The 26,174-nt window shown below is 36.2% G+C and overlaps 1 protein-coding gene across 1 annotated transcript in view; it reads left to right on the forward strand.

The window, feature by feature from the left end:
- The first annotated feature begins 2,153 nt into the window (after positions 1-2,153).
- The window catches only part of ANXA10 (annexin A10), a 100,893-nt gene continuing 76,872 nt past the window's right edge, over positions 2,154-26,174 (forward strand). The window contains exon 1 of the mRNA XM_032298610.1: positions 2,154-2,335. Coding sequence (XP_032154501.1) covers positions 2,318-2,335 — 18 coding nt within the window. The 5' untranslated portion in view covers positions 2,154-2,317. The remainder of the gene's footprint in view (positions 2,336-26,174) is intronic.

A 26,174-nucleotide genomic window follows, 5' to 3' on the forward strand; every position in this document is an offset into this window, starting at 1 on the left:
TTACCTTTATCATCTTGTATGCTGTTAATTTTTACTACCTACTAAACTGTAAATCCTTCTGAATCAAGACACATGCCTTTTCATTTTCTTTTTAAGTTGCTTTGTTTTATTTATTAATAGAGTATGTAACATTGAGATTGAGGTGACAGGTCCGTCATTGGACTGCCTAGTTCAAATTCCGCTCTCCCACTTCAAGAGTGGGATTTTGGGCAACGTTCTTGACTACAGAGTAACTCTAATTCCTCTCTACTATCTATCCATGGTGTGGATAAAATATGGGCAATGATAGAACAAATACAGTTGTCGTAGGAATTAATTTATACCACTATATTGACCTGAAACAATGTTTAGAATAAAGGAAAAGCTTAATTATTGATAATATTTGTTACTATACAGATTACAGATAAATGATATTTAAGTATAAGTAAATAAGTTACAACCAAACATTTTTAAATTTTCATCATGGAAATTTTCATGAACAGATAAAATAGAGTCATTTCAACTAATTAACTACCATCTTCTCAATAGTTTTCGAGATTTTGACACACTGGTTTCAAAAGGTGTCTCGTGCCCCTTTTCTCCATTGAATATTACAAACCAAATACCAGATGTCATAGTTTCCACTGAGGACATGTTTTTAAATGCTAAATCACAAAATAATGATGAACAAAATTATACACTAGCTATTATCTGAGAGAAAATTAGGGAATATTATCAAATCTATTTTCTCTGAATTATCTAATAATCTTAGGGAAAATATTTTGGTCTCAAATATTTTGACAACTTTTGGTCGGATTCACATATTTAGTCTAATGAAAGCTTACTAAAATAATCATAAAAAATTGTAGTTGAAAACTCTTCTTTTGTTTCTAATTCTGAATCCTAGAGTTTTAATAAATATATCTATTATTTTATAATCGCTATATGCTGTCTAAATATACAAAGCAAAAACACAAGACCTTGATTCATACACAGACACATACACATACATAGTAAAGCTTACTAGATTTTAATGTTTTTGAGCCAAACATCATGCTTCCATATATGTCTCCTAGTACCAGGTATACTGGCAAGCTAATCAGGTAATATTATAAATTGAATGCAGAATAACATATATATAGCTGCTATGTATATATATGCACACACACACACACACATACACACACACACTTGTGTGCATTACATTAAGACATCTTGCTTCGTGGCTTTTACTCATATTTTAACATCAGAATTATTTTGGGTAGTTCTAGAGCTATGGATCCTGATCAGTTGACACTTGCAGTATTCTGTTCTTTCAATAAAGACTTATTTTCTCCTAATTCTTTTTCAAAGTTTTAAAATATTTTTATAAATGAACACTATATTGTTGACTAGATAGCAAGTAGCAGTAAAATAGCATAATACAAATTCATTTTGTTATTTTTGGAATGACATATGAATGTATCTAGATAGTTTCCAATACTCTATTGAACTTGACAGGTTTTCTAAAATTCGTTTCCTTAAAATGCAATCGTTAAACATTAAAATTACATATACAATATATAAAAATTAAGTACAAAAATGATGGTGAATATGTTTCTCCAAAGACTTTTATTGGAGAATAATGAATTCGTTCCTAAATACATTTAAAATAATATTTTTCACTTTTGTATTTTTAGTAGAGACAGGGTTTTGCCATTTTGCCCAGGCTGATATCAAACTCCTGACCTCAAGTGATCAGCCTGTCTCGGGTTGTAATCCCAAAATGCTGGGATTACAGGCATGAGTCACTGTGCCCAGCTCCTAAATACATTATTTTTCAATATAAGAGCAGATAAACAGTAGTTGAAATATTTTTTTAAATGGTGTAGATACATATAGAGCCTAGCAATTTAAGATCTGAAACTAGGGCTGGAGCACTTGAAAGAGTTTGGATGTTAATAACAATTAATCAGAAATAAATCATTAACTTTGTGGGTAATCAACTTAGCTTTCCATAAGTCATCAGCTTTTTCAAAAGATTACATTTCTTTCATTGGTTGGCTACTTTATGTGTCTTAAATCAACATGTAACCAGAGATTAGGTTAATGGTTCTATTTATTTTGTGCAGTAATTCTGCATACTCACCTATGACTGATAACTAAGTATAAATACGTATCTCAATTCATGCTGTATCCAGATTTGCTCTTCCATTTTCTCACCTGTGTCTGAGGTGAACAGTGAACGTATTTACATTTGATTTAGCGGTCAACCTCCATTCTTTCTGGCTTCACAGAGAAACAAGTTTATGCGATTGATCAAATATTTTGATCCCTGAAGCTAACCATAATCATCAAAATGTTTTGTGGAGATTATGTGAGTATAATGGTTATTTCTGTAAAGCTTTTAAGTCTTTTGAGAATTAATTAGTAAAATTTCATTTGTGTTTCTTGACTTTTTAAAGGAAAATATTGTTTTAATTTGTTTTTCATAAATTTTTAATTAGTGGGGCTTCAATATAACTATTGTACAGAGTTAATATTATTAACTCCTAAATCCATGCTAATTTTGAAACAATGTATTATCCCACAGAGGCCAGTCAGTTGTCCCTACTTTCATAAGTAATTTGATTCAGAATTCTAGCTGAAGTTATCATAAGATTCTTTAACCTCAATATTGATTTCTATCTATAAAAAATTAAAATAATTTGACATAATTTTATTTTAAATCCATGCTTTCTTTAGAAGATAGCTTATTTTTTAACAATTTTATGTTGAATTGAAGCAATGTATAACAAGATTTAGTCTTTTATTTTTTGTTTTGTCCTTGTCTGAATCATTTCAGTGCAACTGCTCTGATAGTTCACTAACTTTTTTTTTTTTTTTTTTTTTTGAGATGGAGTTTCACTTTTGTTTCCCAGGCTATAGTGCAATGGCGGGATCTCAGCTCACCGCAACCTCCGCCTCCTGGGTTCAGGCAATTCTCCTGCCTCAGCCTCCTGAGTAGCTGGGATTACAGGCACACGCCACCATGCCCAGTTAATTTTCTGTATTTTTAGTAGAGACGGGGTTTCACCATGTTGACCAGGATGGTCTTGATCTCTTGACTTCGTGATCCACCCACCTTGGCCTCCCAAAGTGCTGGGATTACAGGCGTGAGCCACCTTCGTCCAGCCCTAGTCCGCTAACTTTTAAAGAGCCAACATAAACATTAAGTTATCTGAATATATATTATATGTAAAGGTCTCCATTTCACACGGTCTTGAAAATTTTATACAAGAGTGTATCTATTCCTTATGGTCTTGGAAATTATACACAAGTACATGTGTGTTAATGATGATTCTTTAAAAATCTATATTATTAAAAAAAAAGCTTTCTGGGAACTTTTATGCAAAAACAATCATAACATAATTATTTGGTTAAACTTTGGCAAACAAGCAATATTGTTTACTCATACAAAGTCATCATTGCAAGAAAATTCTACTTATATATTTTGTTTCTTCACATAAATACTGAAATAGGAATTATAATGTGGCTATTTTTCTATCACTGTTAGTTTAACAATCTTAATTTCATCTTAAGATTTCAAGTTCGCATTTTGCAGTTGAAAGTTACCATTATTGTTGTATTAATTGTGAGGTAGTTATACTTCACAATAAAGAAATAAAAGTTACCAAGTGATTAGGCCAGTAAATGGTTAAATATGAAAATGCCTTTTGTTTTCTCCTTCTGTTCATTTGAGTATAATTACTTGGAAATAATTACTATTATATTCAGTGCATTGTGTGGTCTAATGTTACTATTCATATGTCAGTTTCCAAAAGAAACATTTATAAAAGCAAGATTTCATTAAGAGACAATTGCAAGCCTGAGTTTTGATATATTAGTCAGCTATAAATCATATTGTAGGAAGATATTATTATAGTATAGTAGTTCTCTTAGCATGGAGGAAATTGTACTATACTTGTCCAACCCATGATTTAAACCCAGGTATCTCTATGTCCATAGAACTCAAATTCTTTTCATTAATATATAATGTCTCTTTAGAGTACATCTTTCTCTTTAGAATAGAATTTTCTTGTAAAAGTTGTTCGCTGATTTTGTCTTGTTTTGTCATCAACTGATGCCCCTTTTTCATACAGTTGCATTTTATTTACTATAGATTCATTTCTTAGAAGATATCCTTCCTTTTGGCCTCTCATAGGATTATAGTTAACTTTAACCCTGTTTGCTTTTCTATTCTTTTGACACCTTTTCCTATTTCTATCATATTCACTGACTGACAGAAAATGTTAATCATAGCAGTATAAAAAGCAAGATACATATTGATATATTTCTTACCTAAAATAGCAGTATGTATTACACATAGAGAAATTTTATAATAATTGCCTGAATGTATATATACATCATCCATACCTCGTTTAATCTTCAAAGCAAATTTTCTTACAAAAATACCATTTAACATGCAAAGGTTCGAAGTTCTTTTGGAGGTACTATACTACCCAGATGTTTTATATATATTATTTTTGTGTTTGCCACCTTCAAGGACAGTGTTAACATCCCCTTTTTCCAGATGAAAATACTGAGGTCCAGAGAAATTAAATACTTTTTCCAGGAGTAAAAAACTAAGGAGGTGAGGGATACATAGGATCCTTTGTAACTCCAAAGTCATTTCTACCACAAGATAAAAATGCCTAGGTATGATTACTCTTTGTGACCCTAATTAAATGAGAAAATCTTAGCAGCAGCATCTTTACAAAGATGCTTTGACTCATGCGTTTTCCCCAGAATAGCTCAAGAGCACCAAAGTCAGACAACAGCAAGTTACACAATGTCTACCATGGACAATGAGACATATGGCATTTTAGCCTAAATAGAATAAAATAAACACGTTGGTTTCTAGCAGTAGATTACACGTAGTGAAGGAAAAGCACTCCATAAATCAGAAAAGAATTCAGGCCATATTGCATGAGAGTGATTGCAGACTGAGAACACATCTCATGGGAGGAGAGGCGGTTGATAAGGCGAGATTATTTTCAAAACTGACTTTTCCTATAGAAACTAATTCCCAGGACCAAAACTTCCATCCAAGAAATCTGACTTTGATTGTTTATCTGCAATATGACTTACTGAGCAAATATTATTAAAAGGTTATTCATACTTTAGATTGCTTTTCACTATCATAAGACTACATTGTCTGAACTTTACACACTTTGATTCAACAAAAGTTATGAATCATGCTGGTTATGGCTTCAACTTTTACTGACACTTCTGTAGAACTAATAAGAATTGGACTGGAAAAATTAAATGTCATAACTTTTTCCTTGAAGAGGTATGCATACATGTTGTTAATTTTTAAAAAATACAATCATAACAATGATAGATTGCTTTTAATCAATGGCTGTAGGATAGTGACTAAACACACACTTAAAGCTAGCCTTTCTGCATAGGACCCACGTGACTGAGCACAGGTTGCTGAATCTTTCTGCATCTCAGTTTTTCTGCCTGTTAAGTGGGTGTGAAAACAGCAGCTATCTTATAAGGGTATCTTGAGAATTGTTTGGCAGGTAAAGCATGAAGAAGAGTATCTAGAGCATAGAAGTATCCCAAAAAGATGAGCTGTTATTCACAATTTTATTTAGTACCAGTGCCCAAACTTGAATCCAACTCTCTAATTCAAAAGCCCTGGCCTTCAGCAGCCCAATGCACTGCTTCTAGAGCAGAGGTTAAGTGTGTATTCATTACTAATACAAGTGTGTGTGTGTGTGTGTGTGTGTGTGTGTACAACACATATATAAGCATGTATGTACACATGTATGCATACAACAGTCCCAAATTTTATGAAGAAATTTGAGAAACATCAAAAGTTTCACACAGGGAAATATATTTTCTCTTAAACTCAGCATAATGTTTATTTGTAAGTAGATTCTATCATGCAAAAAAAAAAAAATCATAAACCCACTTACTTCAATTTCTGCTAACTTCTCTTCTTTGTTATGGCAAAACTCCTCAAACATGTATTACACCCATTACATACATTTCTTCTCCTTCTATTACCTCTGTATCCACTCATTGAGTTTCTTTCTCAAATGCCCTCCCTGAACTGCTCTCATTAAGTTAAACAGTGACCTTCATATGGTAAAATCCCGTGCCCAATTCTCTCCTGTAATCTTGCTAGATATATGGGTGTTAGAAACAATCGCCTTTGAGAGAAATATTCCAGGGCTAAATTCTGAAACTCTTCTCCTTCCTACTTATGGCCTCTTCTTTGTTCATAGCATCCAGGACAATGGTTTTAATTTCATTCCACATACAGATTCTTTTCTGAATTTATTTCTCAACCCCCAAGCTATGCCTAAATTCCAGATTCCTATAACCAAGTGTCTACTCAGGGAGTAGAAACTCATCCTCTTATTAGTACTGAAAAGGAAAAGTAAAATAATAATAATAATAATAAGCATTGGCTTGTTGGGATTCAGGGGTTCAGGGGAGCCCTCAGCTTCCCTGAGAGGATGTTTGTCCAGGTTCTTGGTCTATCACTCTCCCAAGAATGAGAGAGGAGACCACAGCTCAGTGCACTCATGAAATAAATACCAGACCCCAAAAGGGTTGCAGAAAAGTGATTTATTTAGGTAGAGATTGAAAAATGAGAAGGAGAGAGAAAGAAACAGCTAGCTCTCACACTGAATGAGAGAAAGAAAAGCCGCTCTCACACTGAGTGAGGTTTCCCAGAGGGAGAAAACCAGAGAAGGAAAACTCCCCTCACACTGAGTGAGAGAATCCAGAAAGATGGAAGCCAGGAGACGAATGACAGCTTCCACACTGAGTGAAAGGGAACCCCAGAGGGGGAATCCAAGAGGGGAAAGAGAGCTCCCACCATGTGGGTGGGAATTCCAGAAAGTTGGAAATCCTGGTGCGTCAAGGAGCAGGGGAATTTGTCCTGAGAGAAATTCCCACCTCCCCAAGTTCCTCTGGCCAATGAAAGGAGTTCCTTTAAACTTCCACCGGGGTGATTGACGCTTAGTTTCTTCCCAAGCCCTCGAAATTTACACATAAATCATTAAATCACCTGGGTGGAGAGAGATGGGAGGGGGGCACGTCACTGGGAAGTTCTTGCCCTTAAAACTACGCCCCCTTGTGGACCCAGAAAGAGAACACATTCCCTCAGGCTCATGTTCTCTCATACCTTACATTATCATCCCCTGCCAGCTTCCACAGTGGCTTCCTACCTGGTGTTCTTGTCCCACTTTTAGGTACTGGGCAGACAGTAATAAATTCAATTGTCATAAGCCCTGCCCTCTTGAAACATGTGTTTCATTGATGTACAGGACTCACAGTCAGTCTGAAATTAGACAAAGTAATAAAATAGGAGGTAAAAGTCATCAAAGAGGAGAGTTTGAGAAAGCCATCTGGGTCTTCAAGTTCTTAATGTGTTTTAATACCTAGAACAATAAAAAGACTTCAGTTTGTAGAATCACTTGCATTTTTCCAAGTGAGAAGTTAGAACACCTCTCTAGATATGTTGGTTTCTCTTGAATGCTAGTTTTTGAGATCATTACAAAATTATCTGTATTTTGACATTATACCTGTACCATTAACATTAATACATTGTGCCCATTTAAATAAGTATTGCTTTAAATCTAAGGCACTTTTCGAATTTAAGGAAAAGATGATTAACTATATGTTCCTTTTTTTATTTTTCCTAATTAATCAACTCATTTAACAAACAGTGAAAGAAAAAAGTTATCAGATTATCACAAATTACAAGGGTTAAGAACTTACTTCTTTCCTTAACCCTTAAGGAAAAGCCTTCAGAAATTATGTTTGAGCAATATGAGTCATAGTTACTTTAATGAGCCATGCATTCCTGCAATTAGGTGGAGAGGAAAAAGCAGAAAGAAAGGAGCCATTTAGAGGTCATTACATACCAACTTTTTATAATTTGGTACAGCCTTACACACAAACATCTGACCCTTACCTCCCTCAGAGTTCTTCTATCAGGAGAAATTATTTGTAATCAGAAGTAGCTCAGCCTGATTCACCAAAAAGGAAGAAATTACTATATATAAGAAACTCTTCAAAATCTCACTCCCTTCTACACAAGATGATGTGTTTTATATACTCCTACATATATGTTGTAATCCCTTTATATTTATGTAATTTTATGCAATCCCCATATATATGTATTTATGTAATTATGTGTATATGTATACACACGCACACACACACACACTTTTTTTTTTTTTTTTTTTTTTGAGACAGAGTCTCACTCTGTCACCAGGCTAGAGTGCAGAGGTGCAATTTTGGCTCACTGCAACCTCCTCCTCTTGGTTCTAGCGATTCTCCTGCCTCAGCCTCCTGAGCAGCTAGGATTACAGGCTCCCACCACCACACCCGGACTAGCTAATTTTTGTATTTTTAGTAGAGACGGGTTTCATCATGTTGGCCAGAATGGTCTCGATCTCCTGACCTTATGATCCATCTGCCTCTGGCTCCCAAAGTGCTGGGATTACAGGCGTGAGCCACTGTGCTCAGCCTACAATATATTTTTTAAGAGATTTCAGAGTTTATGCTGTCAATGTCCCAGCATCAGCTTCTTCTAAATAGTCTCCAGCTATTCATAAGACTTTACTCATAGCTTGTGGACATGCATTTGTCATCGAAGGCAGAGTAAAACTTGATTCCTGGGGCCTATTTTCTTTGCCAGCATCACAGTCTTACAACACACTGTTATGAATATATTCTTCCTCAATTACACTTTTATTTAGGTCCTGTAGACATTCTGGGTAATTATGCTAGAAGGAACCAAAAAAGAAAAAGACTATTACAAGTATCATGTACAAAACATAATAATAATTTCTACATGAAATAATGTGTTTTATAGACTCCTATTATAGATACAGTGGGAATCAGCTTTACTCACAGCAATTTTGGATTGGCTTTTCATTTTTATTTGTTGGCAATTTGTAATAATAAAGCAACAGAATGTCTTCATGTATTTTATCATTCTATTTCTTAATTGAAACATACCTGCTATTTTATTTTTAAATAAGCCAGAATGAAGAGCATTGTAGTATTACTTTCTCAGTTATGTAAAAAGAAAGCACTTTAACCCCAGCAGACATAATATTCTTAGTACTGTGAATTAGTAATGATTTTAAAATATGTCAATCATATTGTATTTTATGGGTGGGTTATTTTGTTGTTGCCATTAGTACAGTAGTAAACTTCTTCAATTATTGTTCAACCCTTTGGAGATATTGAATATATGTACATATTCTTCTAGGCATGCATTTAGTTGCCAGTTGCAAAGTATCACTGCTTTAAAAAGTAAGAAAACGGTCAAACGTGCTGAAAGAGAGAGGCGTCAGTACCTGGGGACACACGCACCTCCTGTGTACCTTTCCACACCTGTGTGCTGACTGCCATGTGTTGATCAAGAGTGTGACTCACATACAGAAAAGTAAACAGTCACAGTCAATATAGTAGTCCCTTCACAGCAGGAAAGGGTTAGATTCATGAACCCTTAGTGAAAGGTAATTACTGGTTTTAAAATAAGACTTTTTCATATAACAATGGTCACAACTGAACCTAACACAACTTAATGACCAGAAGAAACTCATCCCTTCTGGTTCTTAATGTGTTTCATTCCAGATAATATGAATACTAGAATGACTGTGGGTGGCTATGCTTGGTTTTCCTTCAAGATATTCAATGACTTTTAATTTCAAGACTAAGTGGACTTGGTCATTTTTTTAAGTATATGATCCATATGTGAGTAATCTGAATGCTTCAGAGACAGAAATGCATTTTAGAAAATGTTATTTTAGTTATTTGGCAAAGGGAAATCAGCATCAAATAATCCCTCGTCTCATAATCATGGAGTTACTTATAACCTGTATGCCAATAAATAACAGAAACGAGTGGGTTAGTCCCTTTCAAATATTAGCCTTCATTTCTCTCTCCTACAACATGCAAGAGTCCAGCTTTATCGTTTAGGTTCATTTTCTTTTATGTTCCTTCTTGATTCTTTCTGTATATTGAGAAAGTTTTCAAATAAAAAGTCATGTAATCTACAATTAGTCACTGAAATTTTTAAGATAGGTGTACTAAACTCAGAAAACTGGTCAAATGCTGTATTGCAATTAAAGGCATCTGATTAACTTTTCTTACATTTGGTCATGTTTTTAATCTAGATTTTTTTAAAATCTGTGATTTAGAGACACGTACACAGGATACATTTTACAAAAATACTTAGCTATATTGGCATATTCTTCTCTCATCTGATTTTGAATGACAAGAACACTCTTTCCTTAGAGTGGGATATAAAACATTCGTTGTGAAACTGTACTCCCCTGTAAGGCTTTCTGTCACCTCACTATGGCAATGTGTGAGGCAGGACATTTCCATATGGTGGAGATGATTGTCAGCCTTCTTTCTATTCACAAACGTGTTCCCTTCTTAAGCCTCTCATACAGGTTCCTTTATCCTTAGCTCTAAGTACTCACTACTTCTCTATCTTGTATAGGATGCTCTTCAAAGTGAAGTTAAAAACAACTGGGATCTGTTTCCTGCTACAACTAATTATTAGTCTCATGTTTGAACCTCTATCTTAATTATCCAGTTATAATTCCTGTGAATTCTTTTGTCAAACTGTGTGATTGGAAGATAAATTCAAACCAATGTGGTAATTTCTGATTTCAAAGTTTGCCATATTTGGTTTTATGAGACTAGATGTGCATCTAAAAATACTATGTGTAAACTTTTTGTTTTGGAAAAATTTTTGATTTACAAAAAAAAGTTGTAAAAATAATTCGCAATTTGAATTACCCTTCCCCCAGCTTTCTCTAATGTTTACATTTTATATAACAATATTGAAGTTATTGAAACAGGATATTAACATAAGCACAGTGTAATTAATTAAGCCACAGATATAATTTGTATTATACCAGTTTTTCTGCTAATCTTTTGGTTTCCTGCTTGATATGATTTGGATCTGTCCCCACCAAATCTCATGTAGAATTGTAATCCCCAGTGTTGGTGGTGGCGCCTGGTGGGAGATGATTGGATAGTGGAGGCTGTTTCTCATGAGTGGTTTAGCACTGTTCCCTTGTGCTATTCTCATGAGAGTGAGTTCTTGCAAGATCTGCTTGTTTAAAAGTGTGTAGCACCTCCCACCTCGCTCTCTCATTTTCCTGCTCTGGTTGTGTGATTTCCCTGCTGCCCCTTTGCCTTCTTCCATGATTTTAAGTTTCCTGAGGCCTCCCCAGAAGCTGAGCCCATGCCAGCATCATACTTCCCCTTCCTTTGGAACCATGAGTCAGTAAGACCTCTTTTCTGTATAAATTACCCAGCCTCAGATTTTTCTTTATAGCAACGTGAGAGTGAACTAATACACTGCTCCTAGGAGCTAATGGCTACTGGGAACAGTTTTAAGCTTAGTCTCATTTTTGACATTTCTTTCTTTTCTATTTTCTTTCTTTTTGGGGGATGGGGGCAGTGGGGAGCTTTTCGTTACTTACAGCTACAAGATGCCTTAATCTAATCTTGCATTTTTTCCTATTCCAGCCCTAGAATCAACCACTTCTCCAAAAACTCTGATTCCTTTCATTGAAAACTGATATTTAAAACCAAGATCTGGATACTAGTTATACTCATTGCTACTGGGGTATCACTGTTTACATGCCCCCTTGAGAGTATAGAACAAAAAATATGTGTATATACAACCCATTTATCTGTACACATCTATGTTTAGTTTTGTACATGTGTATGTATATGTGTTTGTATGTATACATGTCTCCACATACCTTCTTACTTGCCTATTTCTGTTTCTATCTATACGTCTATCTACCATCTATCTTCATATTAATACCTCCAATCTAATCAACAACATTGTTCTAACCCTCACCACTATTTGTTACTTCTTTTTCAGACAGTAAAAACTAAGACTATCAATATCTGAAATACGTTTGCTTCTTTGTTTACCTCTACCATACATATAGTTTAAAACTTACTAAGCCATTGCCCTGTGAGAAACAACTTTCCCAAGAAGAGTCCATTGTTTGGATTATTTCTATTTTTATCTTTACTGTATTCCATCAAAACACTATTTTCCAAAGTTACTTAGGGCACATCCCCTCTCTCTACTGACCTTATTGTGTTTATGAGATTTATTTGTAATATAAATACATAAATTTGCTACAATCTGCATTTTCTTTTGGGTCTCTCATATATCTTTGTTGATTTTGTTAAACTTGCATTTAATAAAATGTGCTTTCTGTGGTATACAATTTTATGATTTAAGTCATGTATCCAATGCCATATTTCCTTATAGAAGATTTCCATCATCCAAAAATTCCTCCACACTGCCTGCCTGTAATCAGCTACAGTCCTCAAACTCCAGACTCTGGCAAATACTGCACTGTTTGCCACTGCTATCATTTCACCTTCTCCAGAATGTCATATAAATAGAATCATAAACTATTAAACCTTTTTAAGATGGCTGCCTCCACTTGGTAGAACACATTTAGCCCTTATACTGTATTGTATTAATCAATAGTTCTGCCTTTTTATTGCAGAGTTGCTTTCTGTTGTATGGAGGTACCACAATTTGTTTATCCATTCACAGTTTGAATGGACAAACTGTAGGTTGTTTCCAGGTTTTAATAATTATAAACAAAGCTGCTGTAAACATTCAAGTTAAAGATTTTGAGAGAAGATATGTTTCCATTTCTTTTGGGTAAACACTTAGGAACAAGATTGCTTGTTCATATGGTAACAGTATGTTTATGTTTAGCTTTAGAAGAAACTGTCAAACTGTTTTCCCAAAGCAACAATGAAATTTTGCATTCTCACCAACAATATATTACAGTAGAATATCATTGTAGTTTTAGTTTGCCTTTCTTCATGGGTAATGATATTGATAATATCTTCATCTGCTCATCTACCAAACCTTCATTGTGGATGTGTTTGTTTAAAATGCTTACCTATTTTTATACCATATTCTTTAATTGTTTATTTTTATTGTCCTATACCTATTCTAGACTAAAAGTTTCATGAAAATTTAACTTACAAACCTTTCCTTTCATTCTGTGGACTGTCTTTTCAGTCTTTTAACAGTGCTTTTCACCAAGCAAAAGTTTTCAGTTTTGACAAAGTCCAATTTATATTTTCATTATGGATCCTATTTTTGTTGTCTAAAAATTCTTTGACTACCCCAAGTCATGTAGATTTTTTCCTATACTTTTCTTCTAGAAGTTTTATAGACTTATATTTTTACTTAGGTCTATGACAAATTTTGAGTCAATTTTTGTGTAAGATATCAGGTATAGGTCAAGCTTAATTTTTTTATATAAATCTCCAACTTTTATAGTACCATTTCTTGGGGAAACTATTTTTCTCTACTGAATTGTTTTTACAACTTTGTCAAAAGTTATTTGTATGTATTTATGTGAGTCTAGTTTTTTAATTCTGTTTAATGAAGCTAGTCTTCTAGATTGTTTTGTTTTTACAACTTTGTCAAAAGTTACTTCTGTGTATTCATGGGAGTAGATTTTTTTATTCTGTTTAATTAAACTAGTCTTCTAGGTTGTTACTTAATAGCAGAGTTTCATTATTACTGTGACTTTACAATAATTCTTAAATCATTTATCATTACTTCTACAATTTTGGAGTTTCTTTTCAAATTTGTTTCAGCTATTCTAGGTACTTTGCACCTCCACAAAAATTTTGGAATAAAATTGTCAAAAGAGAAAAAATTCTGCTAGAATATCGATTGGGATTTTGTTGAAATTGTAGGCCAATTTAAGGAGAATTGACATCCTAACAATATTAAATTTTCTAGCCCTAAAAATAATACATATCTTTATTTATGTAAGTCTTCTTTAATAACTGTCAGAGGTATTCTGTTTCTTCTATTCCAATATATATACTACTTCTTTTGATTGTCTTATTGCTTTGCCTAAGATTTTTCAGTATGGTATTGAAGTGATGAAAAATAACATTCTTGTTTTCCATATATATATATACACACAAACAAATTATTGCATTTTATATTCTGGGGTACATGTAAAGAACATGCAGGATTGTTGCATAGGTACATATATGGCAATGTGGTTTGCTGCCTCCATCCCCATCACCTATATCTGGCATGTCGCCCCATGTTATCCCTCCCCAACTCCCTACCCCCCACTGTCCCTTCCCTAGTCCCCCCCAACAGACCTCAGTGTGTGATGCTCCCCTCCCTTTGTCCATGTGTTCTCATTGTTCAACACCTGCCTATCAGTGAGAACATGTGGTGCTTGAGGCTCTGTTCCTGTGTCAGTTTGCTGAGAATGATGGTTTCCAGGTTCATCCATGTCCCTACAAAGGACACGAACTCATCATTTTTTACAGCTTCATAGTATTCCATGGTGTATATGTGCCACATTTTCCCTGTCCAGTTTATCATCAATGGGCATTTAGGTTGGTTCCAAGTCTTTGCTATTGTAAACAGTGCTGCAATGAACATTCATGTGCATGTGTCTTTATAATAGAACAGTTTATAATCCTTTGGATATATACCCAGTAATGAGATTGCTGGGTCAAATGGAATTTCTATTTCTAGGTCCTCAAGGAATCTCTACACTGTCTTCCATAATGGTTGAACTAATTTACATTCCCACCACCAGTGTAAAAGTGATCCTATCTCTCCGCATCCTCTTCAGCATCTATTGTCTCCACACTTTTTAATGATAGCCATTCTAACTGGCATGAGATGGTATCTCAATGTACTTTTGATTTGCATTTCTCTAATGACCAGTAATGATGAACATTTTTTCATATGTTTGTTGGCCTCATATATGTATTCTTTTGAAAAATGTCTGTTCATATTCTTTACCTGCTTTTGAATGGCTTTGTTTTTTCTTGTAAATCTGTTTTAGTACTTTGTAGATTTTGGATATAAGTCCTTTGTCAGATGGGTAGTTTGCAAAAATTTTTTCTCATTCTGTTGGTTGCTGGTTCACTCTAATGATTGTTTCTTTTACTGTGAAGAAGCTCCGGAGCTTAATTAGATCCCATTTGTCTATTTTGGCTTTTGTTGCCAATGTTTTTGTTGTTTTAGCCATGAAGTCCTTGCCTATGCCTATGTCCTGAATGGTTTTGCCTGGGTTTTCTTCTAGAATTTTTATGGTGTTAGGTCTTATGTTTAAGCCTTTAATCAATCTGGAGTTAATTTTAGTGTAAGGTGTCAGGAAGGGGTACAGTTTCTGCTTTCTGCACGTGGCTAGCCAGTTTTCCCAACATCATTTATTAAACAGGGAATCCTTTCCCCATTGCTTTTTTTGTCAGGTTTGTCAAAGATCAGATGATTGCAGATGTGTGGCATTGCCTCCAAAGGCTCTGTTCTGTTCCATTGGTTCATATCTCTGTTTTGGTACCAGTACCATGCTGTTTTGATTACTGTAGCCTTGTAGTATAGTTTGAAGTCAGGTAGTGTGATGCTCCTCTAGCTCTTTCAATTTTGATGATAGGATGTCAATCGCAGTCTAGAGCAGACTGGGGCAGTGGAAGGGGAGGTGAAACATTCAATATTTCACCTTTAAGTAAATTTTAGATGTAGGGTTTTTGTAGATGTCTTTTACCAAATTGATGAACTTACTTTGTCTTTTAAGTTTGCTGAGTTTTTAACATGAATAGATGCTATACTGTCAAATGCTTTTTCTGCATAATGTTTTGATGACCATATAAGTTTTATTGCTTAAATTGTTAATATGGGAGAACTAAACTGATTGATTTTTTAATGTTAGGCCAGTCTTGCATTATTGGGATGAACACAACTAAGTTTTACTACATTCTCCTTTTTATGTATTACTACATTGAGTTTTCTTAAACTATGTTGGGCATATTTAGATTTATGTTCATAAGGGTTACTATTCTACAATATTCTTTTGTTGGAATGTTGATTTGGGTTTGGTATCGGTATAATCTAGCTTCATAAAATGAGTCAGAAGGTGTTCTCTTCTATTTTCTAGAGGCAATTTGGTAGAATTCGTATTATTTCTACCTTAAATGGTTAGCGGAAACCCCCAGTAAAACCATGAAGGCTGGAGTTTTTCTTGCTGAAAACTTTCTAAATACGAATTCAATTTCTTGGGAGTGAACCGAGATCTTACCACTGTATTCTCTCTGGGGGGGAAACAAAGGCAAGAAAAGAAAAGCCAGATTACCAAAAAAAGATGTAAATGTGACTTTATTATTTCATTTAGAAACAAATACCTTATGATTTATGTAAACGTGAAAAGCACAAGAAGAGCACTTGGTGGTCTATTTTCTTGACAGCTATTAAAATATTTAACAATAATTTGTAGACTAGATCATAAATGATTTTTCATAACTTTTTATGTCAGAGGTTTTTTTTATTTGCCAAATTCAATACATTAAATACATATTAATTTTTGAATGACTAAAAAATACTCCCATCTGTATTTATCCTTCATATAGAAGTTTAGTCTAGCAATCAAGAACCTTTTAAATCAGACAAATTTGGATTTCCATTTAGGCTCCATACTTTACTAGTCATATGACCCAACAAAAGTAATTAATCTATCTGCTAGTGCTGTGGCTCAAGCCTGTAATTCCAACTTTTGGGAGACCCCGATGAGTGGATCATTTGAGATCAGTTTGAGACCAGCTTGACCAACATGGCGAATTCCCATTTCTAATAAAAATTCAGAAAAATTAGCTGGGTATGGGGCACATTCCTGTAGTCCCAGTGACTCCGGAAAATGAGTCAGGAGAATTGCTTTAACTAGGGAGGCAAAGGCTGCAGTGAGCTGAGATTGTGCCACTGCACTCCAGCCTGGGTAACAGAGGGAGACTCAATCTCAAAAACAAAAAAGTTGGGGGTTAGGGGAGGAATAGCAAGGGGTTGGGGGATTGGGGAGAAATAACATTGGGAGAAATATCTCATGTAGATGACAAGGGGATGGATGCAGCAAACCAACATGGCATGATGGCATGTGTATACCTATGTAACAATCCTGCATGATCTGCACATGTACCCCAGAACGTAAAGTATAATAAAAAAAAAAAAAGAAAGAAAGAAAGAAAAAGAAAAAAAAATTAGTCTCTCTACATCTGTTTCTCCAACTTTAGCAATAGGACCAATCCCATTTGTTTGTATATTTGATTGCTTAATGCCTGAGAGTTAAATATGCTGTCTTAGTTCATTTCGTGCTGCTACTACACAATATTTAAAACTATATAATTTATAAAGAACAAGAATTTATTTTCTTACAGTTCTGGAGGCTGGAAAGTCCAAGATCAAGGTGCTCTCACTTTGGTCCAGTTTCTGCTTCCACAATGGTGCCTTAAACTTGTGTCCTCTCTAAAGGAAAAATGCTGTGTTCTCAAGTAACAGAAAGCAGAGGAACTCCTTTCATCAAGCCCTTTTATAAAAGTACATAATCTCATTCTTGTGGGCAGAGCTGTCGTGGCCTAATTAGCTCCCAGAGGCTCCACCTTCTGATTCTATCAACTTGGTCATTAGGTTATATTACAGATATTGGAAAGGACACCAAATTCAAACCATAGCGTAAGGTAATATAAGTTATTTAGCACTACTCTTGATATATATTGAAAACTCAATGTGTTGACTATGACTTTTGAACACTTATTCATGGTATTGAACTACTTCTTTTCTTCCCTTCACTACTTTTTTACATTTATTCAGCTTTCATTTGTTTGGAATTACTCTCAAATATTATGTTTGAAAAGGTTGTACAGGTGGCATTTTTCTTTTTGTCTTTCCCTTAGATTATAATTTGCTGGTTTTAAAGCTTTTCAGTTTGAAACCCTTCCCGCTGGATTCTAGAAATGCTGATCAAATGCCTTCTCACATTTAATTTTGCAGAAGAGAATGCTGATGCCAGTTTGGTTATTTCTTTTGTAAATAAGTCTAAATATTATATTTGTAAGTAGGTCTAAATATTATGTTTCAAATGTTAATCTTGGTTTTTTTTTCACTAATATTCTCCAACACAAGGTAATCACTTTTCCTTTAAGGATGTGATCCTTTCAATACTTAAATTTATTTGTGTTTTATTTATTCACGTTTTTTTCTTTCATTGCTATCTTCCAGATGTATAATAAAAACCTTTTGATGAGAATAGAGGGTGCTTGATGAGGAGTGGACAAATTTGTGGCTTAAGAGTTTAGGATTGATGGACACATAGATACATGGCTTTCAACATAAATGTATTAGTTCCCTGTTGCTACTGTAACAAATTAGCACAAACTGAGTGGCTAGAAATAACACAGATTTCTTCTCTTACTGTTCTAGAGGTCATAAATTTTGAAATCAATTTCACCGAGCTAAAGTTAAGGTATCAACAGAGATGATTCCTTCTGGAGACTCTAGAGCAGAAACAGCTTCCTCGCCTTTTCTAGCTTCTAGACATTACCTACATTCCTTGAGTCATGCTTCCTTCTTTCATTTTCAAATCTGGTAACACAGCATTGTGCTTTCGTTATCATGCTGCCTTCTTCTGCAGTCAAAACTTCCTGCTCCTACCTTTTATGAAAAGACATTCGGAAGGGTATTTATGGCCCACCAGATAATCCAGGATAATCTCAAGAGTCTTAATTAGTCATATCTGCAAATTCCCTTTTTTCATATAAGGCAACATCAGCAGGGTTCAGGGATTGGAGATAGGATATCTTGAGGCTTGAATAACTAGTCATTTGATACGATCTCTTTTAAGTTTAGCTGTCTTCTATTGAAGAAATTTTCAATGACATCTTCCTAGAAAATTGTTTTTGAAAATAGTAAAAGCACATTAGTTGAAGATACACTTATATCGTAATTGTAAGAGGCTGTATGGGTGAAATCGGTTCTCTTCTATCTCCTTTTTAACTGCAGACATGTATCTACTTAATTGTAAACATTTTATGGCAACTAATTAATCATAAATTTGGTCAAGCAACAAATATCTTGGAAATTGTCTGTGATAGCACACCAGGAATTACAAAAATGATCATGGATGTCCTTGACTCATGGGACTGATTTTCATTTAGCACAATTTCTCCTATACAAGTGAGTGAAGCAATCAATTGTCACAGAATCACAGAATTTTTAATTTTTGATAGAGTTCTGGATTCTTCAAAAGCAGCCACCGTACAATGAGACCATGTTTATGCTATGTGGTTTATAGGTATCTGGATTTTATAGCTTACCCTGAGCTTTGCAATTCAACTGTATATGTTTCAAAAGGTTTAGAACTATATTAATATGTATATCTTTGGTTAATAGATGAGATATTTTGAAATATTGTTATACACTGCAAACAATTGACCAGTTATAAGCCCGAGCAAAGTGCTAGGCCTTGAACTTTGAGAAATAGAAATTACTGCACAAACCATGACTCCCAACTATGGGGAGGCATGAAATTTGGTTGTCTCCCCAAGACAAAGTATTTCATTGATAAGACGGTGCCGCAAGAAAGTGTACCAAATAAAGTGGTACAAGAAACTAGGGAAAGAATTTAAGTTTTTGGCCACAATACTTTGGCATAAAATTTGAAAGAAATAATATTACTAAGCCTATTTTAATATCACTGACTGTACTAGTACTAATGAACTATCCATCAGTCCATTAAATTTTATATTGATTAGATAACATATTCATATTTTCTTTACAAGCATAACACAGCTATAAGCTGAAATAAGCTTTAAGATTTCAATTAGCTTCACAAAATTTCTATTCCAGTGACTGTCTTTCTAAAGAGTTCTTTTCCTGAGGCTAGAAGAACAGGAAATAAAGATTAACAATCAACTTGCTCGTTTGAAGCTCTATGTTTTCATATCATTTGGCTAATTAGTTTAAGGAACATCCAGCCAGCACATGCATACTGTCCCCTCCTTTTTTAGCAATTTTTTAAAACTTTTATTATAAGTTCAAGGATATAAGCGCAGGATTTCTTACATAGGCAAACTTGTGTCATGGAAGTTTGTTGTACCTAGTAGTTATTTCTCCTGATCATCTTTCTTCCCTGCAAACTCCAACTTCTGAAACGCCCCAGCGTGTACTGTTCCCCTCTAAGTGTTCATGTGCTCTTATTATTTAGCCTCCACTTATAAGTGAGAACATGCAATATTTGGTTTTCTGCTCCTGTGTTAGTTTGCTAAGGATAATGGCCTAAAGCTCCAACCATGTCCCTGCAAAGGACATGATCTGGCTTATTTTTTTTTTTTTTTTTTTTTTTGGCTTTGAAAGCATATTTTAATTACTTTTTTTTTTTTCCCATTTATTTATTTTATTGCATTTTACATTTTGGGGTACATGTGAAGAACATGCAAAATTGTTGCATAGGAACACACGTGGCAGTGTGATTTGCTGCCTTCCTCCCCATCACCTACATCTGGCATTTCTCCCCTTGCTATCTCTCCCCAGCTTCCCACCCCCCACCCTCCCTCCCCTATTTCCCCCCAACTGACCCCAGTGTGTAGTGCTCCCCTCCCTGTGTCCATGTGTTCTCATTGTTCAACACCCGCCTATGAGTGAGAACATGCGGTGTTTGATCTTCTGCTCTTCTGTCAGTTTGCTGAGAATGATGGTTTCCAGGTTCATCCATGTCCCTACAAAGGACCCAAACTCATCGTTTCTGATGGCTGCATAATATTCCATGGTGTATATGTACCACATTTTCCCTATCCAGTCTATCGTCGATGGGCATTTGGGTTGGTTCCAGGTCTTTGCTATTGTAAACAGTGCTGCAATGAACATTCGTGTACACGTGCCCTTATAGTAGAACGATTTGTAATCCTTTGGATATATACCCAGTAATGGGATTGCTGGGTCAAATGGAATTTCTATTTCTAGGTCCTTGAGGAATCGCCACACTGTCTTCCACAATGGTTGCACTAATTTACACTCCCACCAACAGTGCAAAAGTGTTCCTATTTCTCCACATCCTCTCCAGCATCTGTTGTCTCCAGATTTTTTAATGATCACCATTCTAACCGGAGTGAGATGGTATCTCAGTGTAGTTTTGATTTGCATTTCTCTGATGACCAGTGATGATGAGCATTTTTTCATATGTTTGTTGGCCTCACGTATGTCTTCTTTTGAGAAGTGTCTGTTCATTTCCTTTGCCCACTTTTGAATGGGCTTGTTAGTTTTTTTCTTGTAAATCTGCTTTAGTTCTTTGTAAATTACGGATATCAGCCCTTTGTCAGATGGGTAAACTGCAAAAATTTTTTCCCAATCTCTTGGTTGCCGATTCACTCTAATGATTGTTTCTTTTGCTGTGCAGAAGCTGTGGAGTTTGATTAGGTCCCATTTGTCTATTTTGGCTTTTGTTGTCAATGCGTTTGGCGTTTTGGTCATGAAGTCCTTGCCTACACCTACGTCCTGAATGGTTTTGCCTAGATTTTCTTCTAGGGTTTTTATGGTGTTAGGTCTTGTGTTTAAGTCTTTAATCCATCTGGAGTTAATTTTAGTGTAAGGTGTCAGGAAGGGGTCCAGTTTCTGCTTTCTGCACATGGCTAGCCAGCTTTCCCAACACCATTTATTGAAGAGGGAATCCTTTCCCCATTGCTTGTTTTTGTCTGGTTTGTCAAAGATCAGATGGTTGTAGATATGTTGTGTTGCCTCCGAGACCTCTGTTCTGTTCCATTGGTCTATATCTCTGTTTTGGTACCAGTACCATGCTGTTTTGATTACTGTAGCCTTGTAGTATACTTTGAAGTCTGGTAGTGTGATGCCCCCCGCTTTGTTCTTTTTGCTTAGAATTGACTTGGCTATGCGGGCTCTCTTTTGGTTCCATATGAAGTTTAAGGTGGTTTTTTCCAGTTCTGCAAAGAAGGTCATTGGTAGCTTGATGGGGATAGCATTGAATCTGTAAATTACTTTGGGCAGTATGGCCATTTTCACGATATTGATTCTTCCTAACCATGAACATGGGATGTTTCTCCATCTGTTTGTGTCCTCTCTTATTTCGTTGAGCAGTGACTTGTAGTTCTCCTTGAAGAGGTCCTTTACATTCCTTGTTAGTTGTATTCCTAGGTATTTTATTCTCTTTGTGGCAATTGTGAATGGAAGTTTGTTCTTGATTTGGCTCTCTTTAAGTCTGTTACTGGTGTATAGGAATGCATGTGATTTTTGCACATTGATTTTGTATCCTGAGACTTTGCTGAACTTGCTTATCAGTTTCAGGAGGTTTGGGGCTGAGACGATGGGGTCTTCTAGATATACAATCATGTCGTCTGCAAATAGAGACAATTTGACTTCCTCCTTTCCTATGTGAATGCCCTTTATTTCTTTTTCTTGCCTGATTGCTCTGGCTAGAACTTCTAATACTATATTGAATAGCAGTGGTGAGAGCGGGCATCCTTGTCTGGTGCCACATTTCAAGGGGAATGCTTCCAGTTTTTGCCCATTCAGTATGATATTGGCTGTTGGTTTGTCATAAATAGCTTTTATTATTTTGAGATACGTTCCATTGATACCTAGCTTACTGAGTGTTTTTAGCATAAAGGGCTGTTGAATTTTGTCAAAGGCCTTCTCTGCATCAATTGAGATAATCATGTGGTTTTTGTCTTTGGTTCTGTTTATGTGGTGAATTACGTTTATAGACTTGCGTATGTTGAACCAGCCTTGCATCCCCGGGATGAAGCCTACTTGATCATGGTGGATAAGCTTTTTGATGTGCTGTTGCAATCGGCTTGTCAGTATTTTATTGAAGATTTTTGCATCTATGTTCATCATGGATATTGGCCTGAAGTTTTCTTTTCTTGTTGAGTCTCTGCCGGGTTTGGGAATCAGGATGATGTTGGTCTCATAAAATGATTTGGGAAGAATTCCCTCTTTTTGATTGTTTGGAATAGTTTCAGAAGAAATGGTACCAGCTCCTCTTTGTATGTCTGGTAGAATTCAGCTGTGAACCCATCTGGACCTGGGCTTTTTTTGGGTGGTAAGCTCTTAATTGCTGCCTCAACTTCAGGCCTTGTTATGGGTCTGTTCAGGGTTTCGGCTTCTTCCTGGTTTAGGCTTGGCAGGAGGCAAGTGTCCAGGAATTTATCCATTTCTTCCAGGTTTATTAGTTTGTGTGCATAGAGTTGTTTGTAATAATCTCTTATGATGGTTTGAATTTCTGTGGAATCTGTGGTGATATCCCCTTTATCGTTTTTTATTGCATCAATTTGGTTATTCTCTCTTTTCTTTTTTATTAATCTGGCTAGTGGTCTGTCTATTTTGTTGATCTTTTCAAAAAACCAGCTCCTGGATTTATTGATTTTTTGAAGGGTTTTTTGTGTCTCTATCTCCTTCAGTTCTGCTCTGATCTTAGCTATTTCTTGTCTTCTGCTAGACTTTGAGTTTTTTTGATCTTGCTCCTCTAGCTCTTTCAGTTTTGACGATAGGGTGTCAATTTTTGATCTCTCCTTGCTTCTCATGTGGGCACTTATTGCTATATATTTTCCTCTAGAGACTGCTTTAAATGTGTCCCAGATATTCTGGTATGTTGTGTCTTCATTCTCGTTGGTTTCGAAGAACATCTTTATTTCTGCCTTCATTTCATTGTTTATCCAGTCAACATTCAAGAGCAAGTTGTTCAGTTTCCATGAAGCTGTGCGGTTCTGAGTTAGTTTTTGAATTCTGAGTTCTAACTTGATTGCACTGTGGTCTGAGAGACTGTTTGTTACGATTTCCGTTCTTTTGCATTTGCTGAGGAGTGATTTACTCCCAATTATGTGGTCAATTTTAGAGTAGGTGTGATGTGGTGCTGAGAAGAATGTATATTCTGTGGCTTTGGGGTGGAGAGTTCTGTAAATGTCTATTAGGTTTGCTTGGTCCAGGTCTGAGTTCAAGTCCTGGATATCCTTGTTAATTTTCTGTCTGGTTGATCTGTCTAATGTTGACAATGGGGTGTTAAAGTCTCCCACTATTATTGTGTGGGAGTCTAAGTCCCTTTGTAAGTCATTAAGAACTTGCCTTATGTATCTGGGTGCTCCTGTATTGGGTGCATATATATTTAGGATCGTTAGCTCTTCTTGTTGCATTGATCCTTTTACCATTATGTAATGTCCCTCTTTGTCTCTTATGATCTTTGTTGCTTTAAAGTCTAATTTATCAGAGATGAGAATTGCAACTCCTGCTTTTTTTTGCTCTCCATTTGCTTGGTAAATCTTCCTCCATCCCTTTATTTTGAGCCTTTGTGTATCCTTGCATGTGAGATGGGTTTCCTGGATACAGCACACCGATGGGTTTTGTCTTTTTATCCAATTTGCCAGTCTGTGTCTTTTGATTGGGGCATTTAGTCCATTTACATTTAGGGTTAATATTGTTATGTGTGAATTTGATACTGCCATTTTGGTGCTAGCTGGCTGTTTTGCCCTTTAGTTGAGCTGGTACTTGTTGTTCCTTTATATGTGTAGAGCCTCTTTCAGGAGCTCTTGTAGAGCTGGCCTGGTGGTGATGAAATCTCTGAGTACTTGCATGTTCCCAAAGGATTTTATTTTTCCTTCACTTATGAAGCTTAGTTTGGCTGGATAGGAGATTCTGGGTTGAAAGTTCTTTTCTTTAAGGATGTTGAATATTGGCCCCCATTCTCTTCTGGCTTGTAGGGTTTCTGCTGAGAGATCTGCTGTGAGTCTGATGGGCTTCCCTTTGTGGGTAACCCGACCTTTCTCTCTGGCTGCCCTTAGTATTTTCTCCTTCATTTCGACCCTGGTGAATCTGACGATTATGTGCCTTGGGGTTGCTCTTCTTGACGAATATCTTTGTGGTGTTCTCTGTATTTCCTGGACTTGAATGTTTGCCTGCCTTGCTAGGTTGGGGAAGTTTTCCTGGATAATATCCTGAAGAGTATTTTCCAGCTTGGATTCATTCTCTTCGTCGCATTCGGGTACGCCTATCAAACGTAGATTAGGTCTTTTCACATAGTCCCACATTTCTTGGAGACTTTGTTCGTTCTTTTTTACCCTTTTTTCTCCAGTCTTGCCTTCCCGTTTTATTTCATTGAGTTGATCTTCGACCTCTGATATCCTTTCTTCTGCTTGGTCAATTCGGCTGTTGATACTTGTGCATGCTTCACGAAGTTCTCGTGTTGCAGTTTTCAGCTCCATCAATTCACTTATATTCCTTTCTATTTTGTCCATTCTTGTTAGCATTTCATCAAATCTTTTTTCAAGGTTCTTAGTTTCTTTGCATTTGTTTAGAACATGTTCTTTAAGTTCACAGAAGTTTCTTACTACCCATCTTCTGAATTCTGATTCTGTCATTTCATCACACTCATTCTCCATCCAACCTTGTTCCCTTGCTGGCGAGGAGTTGTGATCCCCTTTAGGAGGAGAGGTGTTCTGGTTTCGGGTGTTTTCATCCTTTTTGCGCCGGTTTCTTCCCATCCTTAAGGATTTATCCACCTTTCGACTTTGTAGTTGCTGGCTTTCAGATTGGGTCTCAAATCTTTCAGATTGACGTTCTGTTTGTTGATGATGAGGTTATTTCTGCTTCTTGGTTTTCCTTCTGACAGTCTGGCCCCTCTGCTGTAGGTCTGCTGAGGTTCACTCCAGGCCCTGCTTGCCTGGGGTTCACCTGCAGCAGCTGTTGAACAGCAAGGGTTGTTACCAGTTTTCTTCTTCTGCTATCTTTGTCCCAGAAGGATACCCGCCTAGTGTCAACCTGATCTCTCCTCTATGAGGTGTCTTTTTGGATATATAGGGGTCAGGGAGCTGCTTGAGGAGATGGTCTTTTCTTTATAGGAGCTCAAATGGTGAGCTGTGAGCTCTGTTGTTGTTCATTCAGAGCTGCTGGGCAGGTACTTTTAGGTCTGCTGCAGCAGAACTCATAAACTGCTTTTTGTTCCCAGGTGCTCTGTCCCAGGGATTTAGGGCTTTATTTATGAGTTTCCGTTATGCTGCTGCCTTCTTTTTTTTTTTTTTTTCTTTTTTTCCTTCAGACCTGCCCAGCCCAGCAAGGAGGCAGCCTAGTCACTGTCGGCCTATAGCAGCTTTGCTGAGCTGCTGTGGGCTGCGCCCCGCTGCAGAGTGAACTTCCCTGCAGTCCTGTTTATATGGGTGTAGTTAGAACTGCTTTGGCGATGGTGGCCCGCCTCTGTTGGGGCGGAGTCTCTGCTGTGGCGTGTTGCCTTGGCAACGGCGGGCTGCCTCAGCAATGGCGGGTTGCCTTGGCAACGGCGGGCTGCCTCGGTAAGGGCGGACGCCCCTCCCCCACAGAG

This window comes from Sapajus apella, unplaced genomic scaffold (genome assembly GCF_009761245.1).
Source record: "Sapajus apella isolate SASKATOON/1434 unplaced genomic scaffold, GSC_monkey_1.0 scaffold39, whole genome shotgun sequence".
In the NCBI taxonomy this organism is placed as follows: Eukaryota; Metazoa; Chordata; class Mammalia; order Primates; family Cebidae; genus Sapajus; species Sapajus apella.